Source organism: Sander vitreus, chromosome 18 (genome assembly GCF_031162955.1).
Source record: "Sander vitreus isolate 19-12246 chromosome 18, sanVit1, whole genome shotgun sequence".
In the NCBI taxonomy this organism is placed as follows: domain Eukaryota; kingdom Metazoa; phylum Chordata; class Actinopteri; order Perciformes; family Percidae; genus Sander; species Sander vitreus.
This window is the reverse complement of record NC_135872.1, coordinates 10,568,960-10,583,251: the sequence shown is the minus strand read 5'-3', so window position 1 is coordinate 10,583,251 and position 14,292 is coordinate 10,568,960. Positions and strand designations below refer to the sequence as shown.

At 39.0% G+C, this 14,292-nt stretch overlaps 2 protein-coding genes across 3 annotated transcripts in view; both read left to right on the top strand.

The window, feature by feature from the left end:
* The window catches only part of ppp2r5a (protein phosphatase 2, regulatory subunit B', alpha isoform), a 42,684-nt gene extending 37,576 nt beyond the window's left edge, over window positions 1–5,108 (top strand). For both annotated transcript variants that reach the window (XM_078274007.1, XM_078274008.1), the window contains exons 11-13: window positions 94–221; window positions 1,378–1,479; window positions 2,318–5,108. In XM_078274007.1, the coding sequence (XP_078130133.1) occupies window positions 94–221; window positions 1,378–1,479; window positions 2,318–2,588 (501 nt within the window). In that variant the 3' untranslated portion in view covers window positions 2,589–5,108. The remainder of the gene's footprint in view (window positions 1–93; window positions 222–1,377; window positions 1,480–2,317) is intronic.
* Window positions 5,109–5,210: 102 nt separating this feature from the next.
* opn8c (opsin 8, group member c) lies at window positions 5,211–11,605 on the top strand. The gene is made up of 4 exons (XM_078274009.1): window positions 5,211–6,786; window positions 7,979–8,272; window positions 9,278–9,609; window positions 11,093–11,605. The coding sequence occupies exons 1-4, from the start codon at window positions 6,459–6,461 to the stop codon at window positions 11,582–11,584; spliced, it is 1,446 nt and encodes a 481-aa protein (XP_078130135.1). The 5' UTR covers window positions 5,211–6,458; the 3' UTR covers window positions 11,585–11,605.
* Window positions 11,606–14,292: the final 2,687 nt, after the last annotated feature.

Below are 14,292 nucleotides of genomic sequence, written 5' to 3'. Positions count from 1 at the left end.
TGCACTTATTGGAAGTCACTTTGGATAAAAGCATCAACTACTGTATTTACATTACATGCAATGAAATGTAATTTTCTGTCTCTGTCCTTGCAGGTAGCCGAGCGAGCACTGTACTTCTGGAATAACGAGTACATTCTCAGCCTCATCGAGGAGAACATTGACAAAGTCCTTCCAATCATGTTTGGTAGCCTGTACAGAATCTCCAAAGAGCACTGGAATCCGTAAGTACTCCAGTCTGGAGACATTTGTTTTGGCAGAGCTGTCTAACTAATCATTTACATACAGTAACACGTGCTGAGATATATTATCATGGTAACGCCAGAAGATTCCGATCCTCTGCTTTTATAAAAAATAAACCTGTCGTATTACAGAGAGAATCTGAGCTCAAAGGTTAATTTAATGATGCAACCGCACGTGGGAATCATTAGCTTTTGGAACTATTGGATTTGAAATATTGTTCAAGAATGAACATCGATGCACAGAAACGTGCTGTACAGTTGCCGTCATGTGATGCTCTGTAAACTGTGTTAACACGGCATGGCACGATTTCTCACACGACCTTACTGTTGTGCTCGGACATAATGTTAATATAAACCTCTGCATATATTTTCCTGTATATCTCTTTCTTTTTACCAGTCCTTCCTTACTAATTATTGTTTATCTAGAATTCATGTAATGAGTGTGTTATTTGAAGATGCTTCTGTCAGCTTTTAACTGTTTTTATTGAAGTTATCTAGGCACAAACGCAGCAATAACGCATATAAAGTTACACTTTCTCCTTGTACCATGAGACGAACAAAGCAAAAGAAGACGAGAATGAAAACCATAATACTAAAAATGATAACGATAAAAGATCTTAAGACACAACGGAGGAAGAAAATGTAGGAAGCACAGCCTGAATTACATTCAAAAGTTCATCCAATTCCATAACAAGTGATCAAGATATCATCCAGTTCCTTCAAGTGTCAGGTTCTCTGTACAGATTAATCATTGTTATCCAGAGAACTGTAGAAAAAGTGCCAGATTTTCCTAAATTTATGAAGCTTATTTTTTTGTGAAATAACTAGGCTGGGTAGTTACATTTATATTCTGTAAAAGATTAGTTCACTTATTTTACAGTTCCCACTCAACCCTGGTGGTATCCAGTCATGCAAATAGTTTTGGTTCAGTAAACGCAGAGATTTATTCAGCCACATTAACACAATGGAGGTGAAAGGAATTTTGTTTGTGGTGCTGCTGATGATGACGACACAATATTCACCATATTCCCCATACGTGACCTAACCACTGAATGAACACCGAGACACAGAGTTAAACCTTGATGTCCACTGTTCATGAGTGTAATGTTTCATGCTAAGTATCTCTGCTGTGTTGCAGGACAATCGTAGCTCTGGTCTACAACGTGCTGAAGACACTGATGGAGATGAACTGCACGCTGTTTGATGAGTTGACCTCCTCCTATAAAGCAGACAGGCAACAGTGAGTAACAGCATGGACTGTGAATCAAACAGATTATCTCATAATGTTGAACACCAACTGGGCCAATTTCAGTAGTTGTCCCTGATGCCTCAAAAACAGTTTGTCATGAACTCTATCTAAGAAATGTTAACTTCTCTTTCTTAAAGAAACAATCAATGTAGCATCTTTCAGACCTGCTCCTCAGGATCCAAAGTACTGTTGGTTTTTGACCTGGCAGTTAAACCCTTTCAGTTATAGTCACCTTGAAAACCAGATGTTAACTTGATTTGACAAGCACTGTGAATTGTGAGATCTTTCTAAATCATGTCCATTTGACTGAATCTGCCACAGGTGGACTCTAGATATATCTCAAGGACCCGAGGAGCTCAAGGAGTGCCGTAGCAAAGGGTCTCGATTCCTATGCAAATGAGACTTGCAAATTAGAAATGCAAATTAAAGTTACTTACTTTTAGTTTTACCTGCCTCACTGACAGTAAATGTGCCTGATGTGTTTGGTCAATGAGCATCAACTGTTGTTTTTTTTCGGTCATGCCGTTTCCCCAATGTTTAGAACCACTGGACTGAAGTTTGGAGGAGGCGTTCCTTGCCAGGTTTACTAGTTGCTTCTAGTTTATGGTGTCTTTCACTGCGGGGATGAGTGTGAACTGCTTAGTTTTACATTTGGTAGTCTCTGTGACGTCCATAGAAGTCTTTTGAGGGGCTTGCAGAAGTCAGGGACACCCAAGAAGATTTTTTTTTTTTTTGTAAGGTTTAATTGTCATATTGGAAACATGACAAAATATTCAATTGATGGCCAGAATTTGTGTCATTTGCTTTAAATATTTTGTTGTCTTCCCAGGGAGAAGAAGAAGGAGCAGGAGAGGGACGAGCTGTGGAAGAAGCTGGACGAGTTGAGGCTCAGCAACACCAATCTGTTCCAGAACAACAGCCGCGGTCTCCCTTGTGTCCAGAACAACAACAACAACAACAACAACAACAACAATAGTAATAATGACAACCAAGACAAGAGCGCTGAGGCTGCAGCCGTCGCCGCAGACAACAAAGATCCTGAGGTCAAAGATCCTGACGTCAGTGTGGCAGCCAGTGAGAGCACCCCATGTGCCAAATGACACCGGATGTCAGTTTTTTATTCCGTAACGGTTTGACATTGTGTTCAGGACTGTCAGGAGAGGATTAACCGAGACAGAAAAACACAAATTACACCTCAACAGTATATTAAATCTACTTAGAGTTACTTAGAATTTCTTTGGCAGGAAAAAAAAAAAAAATTATATATTTCAACTTAAGACTATTTTTGGATGTTACAGTGTGGCTGCAGTATATTGTTTATTTGTCTGATCAAAGATTTATCCTTTCACATTTAGTTTCTTAACTGAAAATGATTTTTTTGTTTTTGTTTGTTATATTCATTGTACTTGGGAGGGGAGAAAATAATGACTTGAATTCAATGTTTCCGATTGTGCTGCACTTAGACAAGCTGAATAGCTATTTAAAGATGTCTATTTTTTAATGTGCTTTTCCTTGTTGCTGCCAACACTTGGGTGCAAACCTTAAGGAAGAAGGGAACTGCAGACTTTGGGAGTATTTGGGGGCAGATGGGACCAGATCCATAATTAGATATTTAGTGTCCATTGATGTATAGAAAAGGAGTGTTATCGGGAGCAGAAGCTACAGGACAGCTAGAGAATGGGAGGTGCATGGCCAAAAAAAGAGAAATCCTAAAGAATAATAATCAGAGATTGATATCTCTGTAAGTGTCTCTAGTTAGGACTATGAAGTTAAAACTTGTTCACAATTAGGGTCATTGTCATATTTGTGAGATTGTTTTGTTTCGGGTGTTGATAAATATTTTTTTTTTTTATCTGGGTCAAAACGTGAAGCTAATAGGTGTAACGCAACACCTGCATTTATAAAATTACACTAAAGTATTGAGACAGGGCTTTCAAGGATGGAAACATTTTTCAACCTGACTGGAAATGAATGAATGTTTCGACATTTTGGGGATCAGATTTATCGGCTTTCTTGCCGAGAATTAGATGACAAGATCGATACCGCTCTCAGATGTTTGTACTGCAAATACGAAGCTACAGTCTGCAGCTGGTTAGCTTAGTATGGCATAACGGCTGGAAACAGAAGGAAACTGCTAGCCTGGCTCTTTCTAAAACTGTGTTCAGACCAACGTGAACCCTGGGGAAAAAAAAACGAGTCATCCAGCAAGGCACTGCGTTGGCCAATCACATACATGCAGGCACACATTCCTGGTAGATTACCTCCCAATCGTTGTGACCAAAGATAAAATAGTTGTTATTTTACAAAAAATAGTACTTATTTTACTTTCCAGAGGTATAAAATCCTGTCTGTGGGTATTACAAACTGTTTAAACACATTATTCTGTTGCTCCACCTGGATTTCCTGGAGCATATTTCATTGTCTCACCGGTACCTTAAACAACACGCCCCCACCAACGCAGCCCCAACGACGTGTAAAAAATCTCATTTACCATTTTAAGGGGCCGTTACGCACTGGACTATTCTTGAATTGTTGTTTTTACATTTGATTGTTCATATTCATTAAACAAACATGCTCATTATTGAGCTTTAGAGGAGATGGTAGGCAGATTTTGATACTTTTGGACAGAGCCAGGCTAGCAATTGTTTTTCCCCCTTTTTCCAGTCTTTATGCTAAGCTAAGCTAACCGGCTGCTGGCTGTAGCTTCATATTTACCATGCAGACATGAGAGGTGTCGATCTTCTCGTCTAACTCTCGGCAAGAAATTGAATAAGAGTATTTCCTGAAATGTCGAACTATTCCTTTTAAAAGTAGTAGATTAAGAAATAAAAACATATGAGACCTACAGTACTATATTTTTGACAAGGCAAATATTTTTGAATGTTTCATTTTGAAGATGGATTATGATGGGATGCGCTTGAGTGTATATTTGTTGAGTGCATATATGTGTATATGTTAGTTTGGAGGCTACTTAAAGGGATATGCCACTCAATTTAAGATTTTCTGTACAGTATATTGTTTCCGTGGTCTAGGAAAAGTGCAGTCAGTGCTTAGGAACGTAAATGGTTTTCTGTCATAGCTGAAAAGCAAAGACGTACACTTGTCTTACCACTTATCTGGTATTTTGCAATGCACTGAGGCTGATGTTGTGTATTGTGCGTTTTTATATCCAAACATGGCTCAATATGAAGTAGTTATATCAAAAAAATGAACGCTTAAACACCAGAAAATCCAAGTAATCTTTACCATCAATGCCTGTTCACTCCCTGCATCTCCAGACTTTATAACCTCACCTTTGCTTTTAGATTCTGATGTTGACGCTGAGTTGATAAAAGTATTCATAAACTTAATCTGACTGCCGTAGATCATAGGAACGACTTTTTTTTTATTTTTATTTTTTTTTTATAAAATTGAATGGTGTTCCCTCTGAACCCTGAGTGTCTGCTAGCTAACTTCTTCTAAGTTCATATTTTTAGGTCCAGTCTTTCTGATGCCTTTCTGTCAGTACAGCATTCCAACCTCTGTGACGTTATAAAACTGTTTGGGGAACCTGTTTTGTAATCGCAGATCTTATTTAGGTTTCACCATCAATTAAAGTCTACTTTATCTTTCTACTCAAAGCATAACCACCAGTGTCTTTTTTTCCCCCCTCCTCTCACTTAGTGTGTTGAATTGTAGCACATCATAGAGGGCAGATGGTGCAATGTTTGTCATCAGCATTGTGCCCCATGAAAAGTTATTGTTGGCGCCGTATATAACAAAAGCATTTCTTTATTTTTATTTTTTTTTAAAGTAAAAAAAATCTTAACGTGTACATAATCTTTATTTTCATCAGGTTGTCTTTTTATGTGTCCTTTGAAGTTCTTTATATTTATAAGGTGTAAAGTCAGTGGTGGAAATAGTACTATGATCCTTTACAATACCAATACAACAAGCAGCAGCAGTAATAAGTTATCGGTGCTCTTCAGAAACCAGAAGATTCTACTATATCAATCATTACAGTTCATTTAATGACAACCTGTAATTACAGTTCATTCTCTGCATTGCAGTAATAGCTGAAAATGGCAATCTTTAAGGTATTTGTTCCTCTTGTGCTTTTCATGCTATCAAATTTAGTGTTATTTGTTCCACTTGTGCTTTTCCTGCTATGAAATATGTTGGATTTTGTTTTGGATCACTGGCTGTCAGAATCATTTGAGGTCTATAAAAGTATAGGGCCCAATTTAAATAGTGAATATGATGTTACAGCTCACTGAGGGAGAAAAACAAATAGGTTACTTTATTTTGAGCGCCCAATTAAGTATAATTTAAGTAATGGTGCTCTTCAGAAACTAAAAGATTCTAACATAGCAATCATTACAGCTAATTTAATGACAATCAACAGTTACAGCTCATTTAATGATGACCTGTAATTACAGTTCATTCTCTGCATTGCAGTAATATCTGAAAAGGGCAATTATTTGTTCCACTTGTGCTTTTCGTGAAAGTCAACGTTATTTGTTCCTCTTGTGCTTTTTTGCTGCTATGAAAAGTCAATATGTTGGGGCTATAAAAGTATAAGGTCCAATTCAAATAATATGTTACAGCTCACTGAGGGAGAAAAACAAATAGGTTACTTTATTTTGAGTGCACAGATAAGTATAATTTTAAGTAATGATTTTCTCTTCATTTATTTTATTTAGGCGGTAGGTGGTGGTTGGGAGTATTTAGGGCTTTTACCATTCTTGTACAGCAAACTGAAAATATGTATATCTTTTATGATACTTTATGTTGTGCACACACACACACACACACACACACACACACACACGCTTGTATGTATGTATATATATATATATATATATATATATATATATATAAATGGAAACAATATATAATTTACAGGATCTAATCCAACTAATTGGAGGTTAAACTCGCTATCTTTAGCCTATTCAAGCATTCGGTGTTCCTTCGTCACCCACCAGACAGGTATGCTGTCCGTTTGTCCCCTCTGGGGCTCCGTACCTCCTGAAGGAGCAACACCTTTTCCTCCAGAGTTTAAAAGCATGCACGCGCGGCGCCTCTTTTCACTGAGCAGGTTAGCTCGCGCTGTGAATTACCATGGTGACACAACCGCCTGCATAAAAGCCTCGGTGCACACATCTGACTTTGTGAGTCCGGATTTTAGCAGTGACAACATCGTCAGAAACAGCTCAATGGCTCTGAACTCCTCTGAAGACAACCGGACCATCTCTGCCTTCACCTCCAAACTGACCCCAGCGGCTGACATATGTGTGGGACTGGTCATCCTCTCCGTCGGTAGGCTACGTACATTTATCATTTATGCCTCATCAGAAAACATATTAAACACAATGACAAGAGAGAGGTCATATAAAGCCTAACAGAAATATATATATAGGCTAGGTTAAATTAAAAAAATAATTTTTTTTTCAGCTCAAACTAAATGTAAATTCTACTTATTTTACAGCGAAACAATCCAAAATCATTATTCTAAATAGCCGAAACAATATATAAATTATGCTAGTTTGCTGAAATACAGGGAAAAAAATTATTTGGTATTTAATGTAAAAGAGCACTTTTTCTTTTTGAAAAGTATGGACTTTGACTATTTTGTTTACTTATTTTATTTAATGTTTTCTTTTATGGTTAGGTTTATATGTTATGTTATCACTTTTTTATTTATATATATGTATATAAGTTTATGTATCATTTTAATTTTTGTAACCTTTTTCTACCATGTTGCCTGTATCTGTTGCTGTATTTTTTTTCTTTTCCTTTCTTTTAAATCTATTTTCTCATATATACAAATGGAAACGTGTATGTATCTTACATATTGTTATTGCACTGTAAAGTAAGCATCTTTCAATTAAACACATCTTTACAAGAAAAAAAGACCACACTTTTTGTTTAAAGATTTTACGGGGCATTTCAGCCTTTAATGGAAAGAACAGCTTGATATAAAAGGGGAGAGAGAGGGGGATGACATGCAGGATCGTCACAGGTCGGACTCGAAGCCCTTCTGCATAGAGGAATACAACTCCATGTGCGCCTGCTCTACCAACTGAGCTACCCCAGACACAACTCTATACATGTTTAATCACAGAAAATGTTTGACATTTTTAATCTGCACTTGGATAATAATGCATCAAATGGATTTTTTTTCTTTCAATACAAGTAAAAAAAACAGATTTTTCAACTTTCAAAATCAAATTGAATTGAAATCAGCTCTTTTATAAGTCATCCGGCTCAATAGCAACCAAACTCCTTGATCAAGGTTTGCCATTCATGGATGTGCACTTGCATGTTTAGTCATTAGACTAATTACACTTGTGTATGAGTAATTAGACTAAAGTGTGTGTGCACTTGCATTCTGTATTCATTTTCAAGGATTTTCTTTGATTAATTGTGCTTGTCGTCTTAGTGGCCAAACGAAAATCAGTTAATGCAGCTTGAATTTTGAGCAGAAATAATGTTTTGCTCTTCTTTTCAGTTCTGCTGTCTGTTCTGGGAAATGGGCTGGTTCTGGTGATTTGTTACCGCAGGAGGAAGAAGATGGTGGGCTCAGAGCTGCTGTGCGTCAACCTGGCCGTGGTCGACTTCCTCTGCTGCATCTGCTTCTACCCGCTCTCCATCCTGTCATCTTTCCACCATGGTTGGCTGGGAGAAAACATCACATGTGTTTACTACGGCCTCGGCTGCTACATCTTTGGCCTGTGTGGCATGTTCACCATCGCTGCCATCAGCATGATCCGCTACCTGAAGACCTGCCACAGATCGGTTTACGGTTAGGGCAGTTTGTTGTTGTTGCTTTAAGGGATGTTGACAAAGGGTTCAAGGGCAGCATAGATAAAAGTATTTTAATTCTTTAGCACATTGTTTGGTAGTTTTACAACAAATAATCCGTCTCTAAAGCTTTCCACAAAACCCGTCATGCTCGATATAAGACTTTTTATGTGTAGGTGAAGCGAAGTAAGGCAGGGCGTTGCATAACCTTTTTATTTACTTAACTTGATCTTTCTTCCTTATGTCAAGATGTCAGAAGTCACATCAGAATGCATCGTTGCTTTATGCTTCAGTAACTGTTTTTAGAAGGCACAAATGTCATATTAAACTAAAATTGCTGTGTAAAGAACATGTCTGTGCATACGTAAATATCCACATTAATGATGTTACATTAATGAAGAACTGCTGGGTTTGTTTTTCTATAATCATATAGCTTGAGATTTACTTTTCTTAAAAAAAAATTATACTTAATAAAAAGAGTGTAAGAAATCGTTCGACATTTTGTGAAAAATAGTGGTGTATTTTCTTTCTTGCTGAGATTTAGTTGAGAAGATTGATACCACTCTCGTGTCTGTAAGGAAAAATTATGCTACAGCCAGCAGCCAGTTAGCTTAGCACAGGGACTGTAAACACGGGGAAATAGCTAGCCTGGCTTTGTTCAAATGTAACAAAATCTGCCTACCAGCACCTCAAAAGCTCACTAATTAAAACGTTATATTGTTTGTTAAATCTTGACGTTTTTTTTTTTTAAAACCTTTGGACAGAGCCAGGCTAGCTATTTCCCCCGTTTCCAGTCTTCATGGTTAGCTAAGCTAACTGGCTGATGGCTGTAGCTTCATATTTCCACACGAAAGTCAATATTTTCATCTAACAAGAAAGTGGATAAGCAAACTTGCCAAAATGTCGAACCGTTCCTTTAGGCACTAAGGCAGCTGAGACATTGAATGTATACAATATGTAACTCAGCAGTAACACTATTAGATAACTAAGTTTTTTTTTTTCACAGCTGTGTGGCTGAAAGGAGCTAACATCAACATAGCGTGCTGTTCCACCTGGCTCATCGCTGCTGTGTGGTCCAGCTTCCCTCTGTTTGGCTGGGGCGAGTACGTCCCTGAGCCGTACGGACTGTCCTGCACCGTCGCCTGGAGGGGTTATCATACCTCAGCCAAGGATGCCTTCTACGTCATCTGCTCCTTCGCCTGCTTCACAGTGGTTCCTATCCTCCTCATCGTTGTGTCCCAGTGTCAGATCCTCTACGAGGTGTCTCGCTTCTCCAACTTGCTGTCTGCGAGACACATCCGCAGCAACCTGCAATATGCTGAAAAACAACTCTCCATGGTGAGCAAACGCAGGTTTTTTGGGGGGCTACTTCCTTGCCAGGAGCGACTACCTGAAATGTAGGTATATATGAGGACTTGAGACATACTCTTGGACTTGACTGCTCCAAAACTTGACTCATTTGAGATTTGATTTGACTCTCCATCAATTTGTTTGAGACTCAAGTAGAAAACAGAAACATTTAAGTCTCAGGTTTTAACCTGGTAAGAAAAGACATGATGGGACTTTCTCTAAACAATTTGAGACATGACTGGAGACTTGACTTAGGCTTTCCCCAAAATAATCTGAAAAGAGCTCTGGTGTCAGTGCATATTAAGGCTGGGTACCAGTACCAATAGGGTTACCCTTAAAGGGATACTAATACCAATAGGGTACTTCATTTAATATGTTTTTTTTATTTATTCTACTTCATTCAATAACCATCATGTGAATGGAAGCATACAGTTGTGTAAAATGTATTCTGTTGGCTTGACTTCACCACACCACACACTGTATGGGTTGTAGTTGCTGCGGTAGTGGGCCAATCACACGTCGCATTAAATAGAAGAACACTTGTGGTGAGTGGCTACAAGCAAACCCATACAAAGTGTTTTCTAGATCTATATACTAACAAAGCCCTGAGGTTGAAGGTAATTTCCTGCTAAATAGATCCTCTTCTCTGGCATACAAAGCTTTTTTACATGACATACTTTTTCTTCTTAGAATTCCTTAGAAGTATTTAAAGAATTGTAAACAAGATATACACTGTACTATATTTAGATAAAATTAGAAATTATCTCTGGTGGACACATTTTATAACAGAGACAGTCAAGGGTGTAACTTTGGTGTTTTCTATTTGAATCATATTTCCTGCATTTCTACATAGGTTTATGGACTATGATGATACAAAATCCGGAAAATAATTAAGTTGATCGTAATTATAGATTCTTCCAGAAAATAAGAAAGGAAAAAGATGTCTTACTTTCTTTATTGTTTAAAATAGGGACAAATCACCGAGACCTATAAATAAAATAATATCAAACAAATTTGAAAGTGTGTGTGGATGGGGGGGACCACACAAACAGGAGTTTGAAAAGTGGGGTGGACATGTCCCCCCTGTCCCCAGTGGAAATTAAACCCTAGGAGACAATTCTTTGGGTTGTGACCTAATAAACAAAGCAATGTCTACTTTTTGTCAAAGTTGCATGTGTCTACTGGTTAAGAAAGGTCAGCCACGGAGGGATTTGTTGATTGTTTTTCTCTTTTATTTCATTTGAATACATTTTAGAGACATGAAAAGTTAACGTTATCCAGTACTTCACTTAGAAAGAGCAAAGATTAGATGCTCTTGTGCACAGTCTCCTAGGAAACAAGCTTTATAGGGACTACAGCCCTCTGTTACTAGTGTGCATCATGAGAAATGATTAATTAAGTTTCACATTTTTACAGCGCGATGACATTTCCAGTGTAGTAATCTTCTGTAATATGTTACTTCCTCTTCCAGATGTTTTTCTGCATCAGCCTGGGTTTTGTAATTGCCTGGGCACCGTACGCTATTGTGTCCTTCCTCTTCATTTTCCACAAGGGGAGCCAGTACATGGCTCCTGAGGGCTTTGTGTTCCCCGCCCTCTTCGCCAAAAGCTCCCACATCTACAACCCGTTCATCTACTTTTACTTTAACAAGCCTTTCCAAAAGGAGCTTCGCTGCCTGCTCCTCTCTTTCTGGCCCAAGTTGGGAGGAAACCAAGTGGGCGTCGACATTACTGAAGTCCACCAATATCCCATCCACATTCAGCTCCAGGAAAGAGGCTGCATCCAAAAGAAGAATGTTGATTTATCTCGGGTCATAACTCAGAGCAAGGGCAAAGGCAAAGAAAAAGACAAAGAATCGCACGCCAACAGCAATCATGTCCTGAGCAGGCCGGTGACAGCGAAGATTGTAACCTGCCAAAGGCTCCCTGTTTGTCTCTCTATGAACTCTGACTGTCAGGGTTGATACAGAGACAAGTATGGTGGCCCTGAAGGTCAAAACACAAAAGCATTTCAGAAAACATTTTAGAAAACAAAACAACAGTTCACAAAACTCTTCAACATTTCACAAAACACAACAGCAAAGAACAAAACGACATTTGGTGAGACCCAAACCGGAAAAGGTAGGTACGTATTGGACAATGACTCCTTGTTGCTGATTGGATGCACTGGCTGTCAGTCTGTGACAAACGGAAATTCTTCTTCTTCTTCTTTTGGATTTAAGGCAAACTTGATTCCTTTTAAGGATTCAGGTTATTCTGATTCACTCACTAAACTGATCCGGGTTGTGCGAGTCACTTGAGTCAGTATTGCTAGCTTGCAATGTTTCGGACTGTCTGCTCGACCTAATTGCATTTAAACATACTACATTTATACACCAAAACCTACAGTAGGCCTAGCTAGGCTACGTGCAGAACATTGTATGTTATTTCAGAAGTGAAAGAATGGCTTTTGTTGCGGATTTGCTTTACCTTGAGCTCGAGGAGAGACCCTGCTCGTCTGCTACAGATCCACTCATAGCCGGCTGATTCGCACGATTGACTGACTCACGGGACATCTCATGAGTCATCGAGGACTCATGAGTTCTCGAGTTAGTCCCACGGTCTCCGAGCTTGCAGTGTTTCCGGCTCTGAGTCTGCGGGTCGGGAAGTTCCTATAACCTATCTCAGTCGCTTGAGTTGACTTCTGGAGTCGTTTTGTTTTTTGCTTTGCTGTTGTGTTTTGTGAAATGTTTTGTTTTCTGAAATGTTGAGGTGTTTGGAGCTAACAGTCCCTTAGGGAAAAAAAAGGGTCTTTTCCGCCTGGAAAAGGCCTTTTGAAAGGAAGCTCGCCAAGTACAAGGGACTGGTCAGCGAGTGTCGACAAGCCGGATGGAGAGCAAGGTGTCTCCCAATAGAGGTCGGATGCAGGGGCTTTGCAGCACGATCCCTGTTCAGAGCCTTCAGTCTGTTAGGCATCGATGGAGTGAGGAGGAGAAGAGCCATCCACAATACCACCAAAGCAGCAGAGAAAGCCTCAAGATGGCTATGGCTCAAGAGATGAGATCCATGGGGGCAAAGTAGCTAGATTCGCCAACTGGACACAAGCTGGGGTCTGATCAGCCTCAGCTGGGTCGCCTGGATGAGGGTGTATGATGTTGAAAGACCCGAAACACCCAGTGATTCCAGGAACATCACTGAAGATGTGTCCAGCAGCATTAGTAGATGTATTTGCACAGTTTTGTGAAATGTTGTTTTGTTTTGTGAAATGTTGTTTTGTTTTCTAAAATGTTGTTCTGTGAAATGCTTTTGTGTTTTCTGAAATGCTTTCGTGTTTTGACCTTCAGGGCCACCGTAGACAGGGCATCTGTAGGTCGGCAGTGTGGTTAAACTGTGGACAGCCATCTACCCAAAAGTCCGTGCTGTTTCAGTGAAGGTCCTTGTTGCTGTTTTTTGTAAATAAACATGCCTATAAATAAGAGTTTCTATTTGCTTAACAGCCTGCATCCTGTTAAATTCTTAGATCATGTATACTCTCCATGAGTAGTAGCAGAACTCAAGTTCAAATTGTCATTTCAGTGTTATATTCAGTGATGAATACTGACATGTAAACAATCACAGGCTACCTCTAATTGCTATAATTATATGTTACATGCAAATGTGATCTGTGTTACATGTTTTTGTATTATGACTTAAAAGTACATGTCAACTTGGTAGTTCTTGGCACTTTAAATCAGAAGTGCCACAAAAAGTCAATCATGTGTCTCTGTTTTTATTTGTCAAACCCAGAAGGTGATAATAATGTTGGTAATGGCTGAATTCCATTAAGGTATACTAGGGTCGGCTGTGGCTCGGGTGGTAAGAGCGGTTGCCCACCGATCGGAAGGTTGGTAGTTTGATCGCTGGCCCTGCAGTTTCATGTTGACGTGTCCTTGGGCAAGACATTGAACCCAGAATCGGTCCTGATGCTGCACTATCGTAAATGAGTGTTAGTGTTTATCTGCACCTTCTGTATGAATGTCTGTGAATGGTTCCTATACTATGTTAAAGCACTTTGAGTAGTCTTTAAGATTAGAAAAGCGTAATATAAATACAGTCCATTTACCAGTTGAAGGGCTCTGTAGTCGGATCACTGGCACAGCTAAATGGAACAGAGCCATGGTTAATGTCATAGTGTTTTTAATTACGCTAGCAGTGTGACTCTATAAATCTGTTACTTTGGGCCTGACTGAAATATGTCAAGAATGTGTGATATATCTGTTGTTTAAACCTGACTTTAACTATAGCTGTGGTTGGGCACCTGGATAGCTCACCTGGTAGAGCACGCACCCATATACTGAGGCTCAGTCCTCGATGCAGCGGCTGCAGGTTCGACTCCAAGCTGTCATGTCATTCCCTTCTCTCTTACCTTTCATGTCTAAGCTCTCCTGTCATAATAAGGGCAAAAAAAAATGAAACTAGCTGCAGTTACATGGACAACATTTTCATAATTTTAAAGATGTATTTGGCCATTAACTCTGTTGTAACTGTCTGTTTCTAACTTTCAGATATTAACAGAAAGTTGATCAGTGAATTTGTCCTTGTAGTGTTTACTCTCTCTCTGTGCCCTTAAAACATAATTGTTCTAACACTCAGATGTCCCTTGTGTCATAGAAATTATATTAAAAATGTGTTTCTTGAATGCACAGCAATTGAA

What these genes read in the sequence shown, in the direction of transcription:
- opn8c (XM_078274009.1), top strand. Translation starts at nt 6,459, where the DNA reads ATGCTGTCCGTTTGTCCCCTCTGGGGCTCCGTACCTCCTGAAGGAGCA. An exon ending in CTGCCACAGATCGGTTTACG is followed by an intron (nt 8,273 to 9,277) that starts GTTAGGGCAGTT and finishes TTTTTTTCACAG; the next exon opens with CTGTGTGGCTGAAAGGAGCT. An exon ending in CTGAAAAACAACTCTCCATG is followed by an intron (nt 9,610 to 11,092) that starts GTGAGCAAACGC and finishes TTCCTCTTCCAG; the next exon opens with ATGTTTTTCTGCATCAGCCT.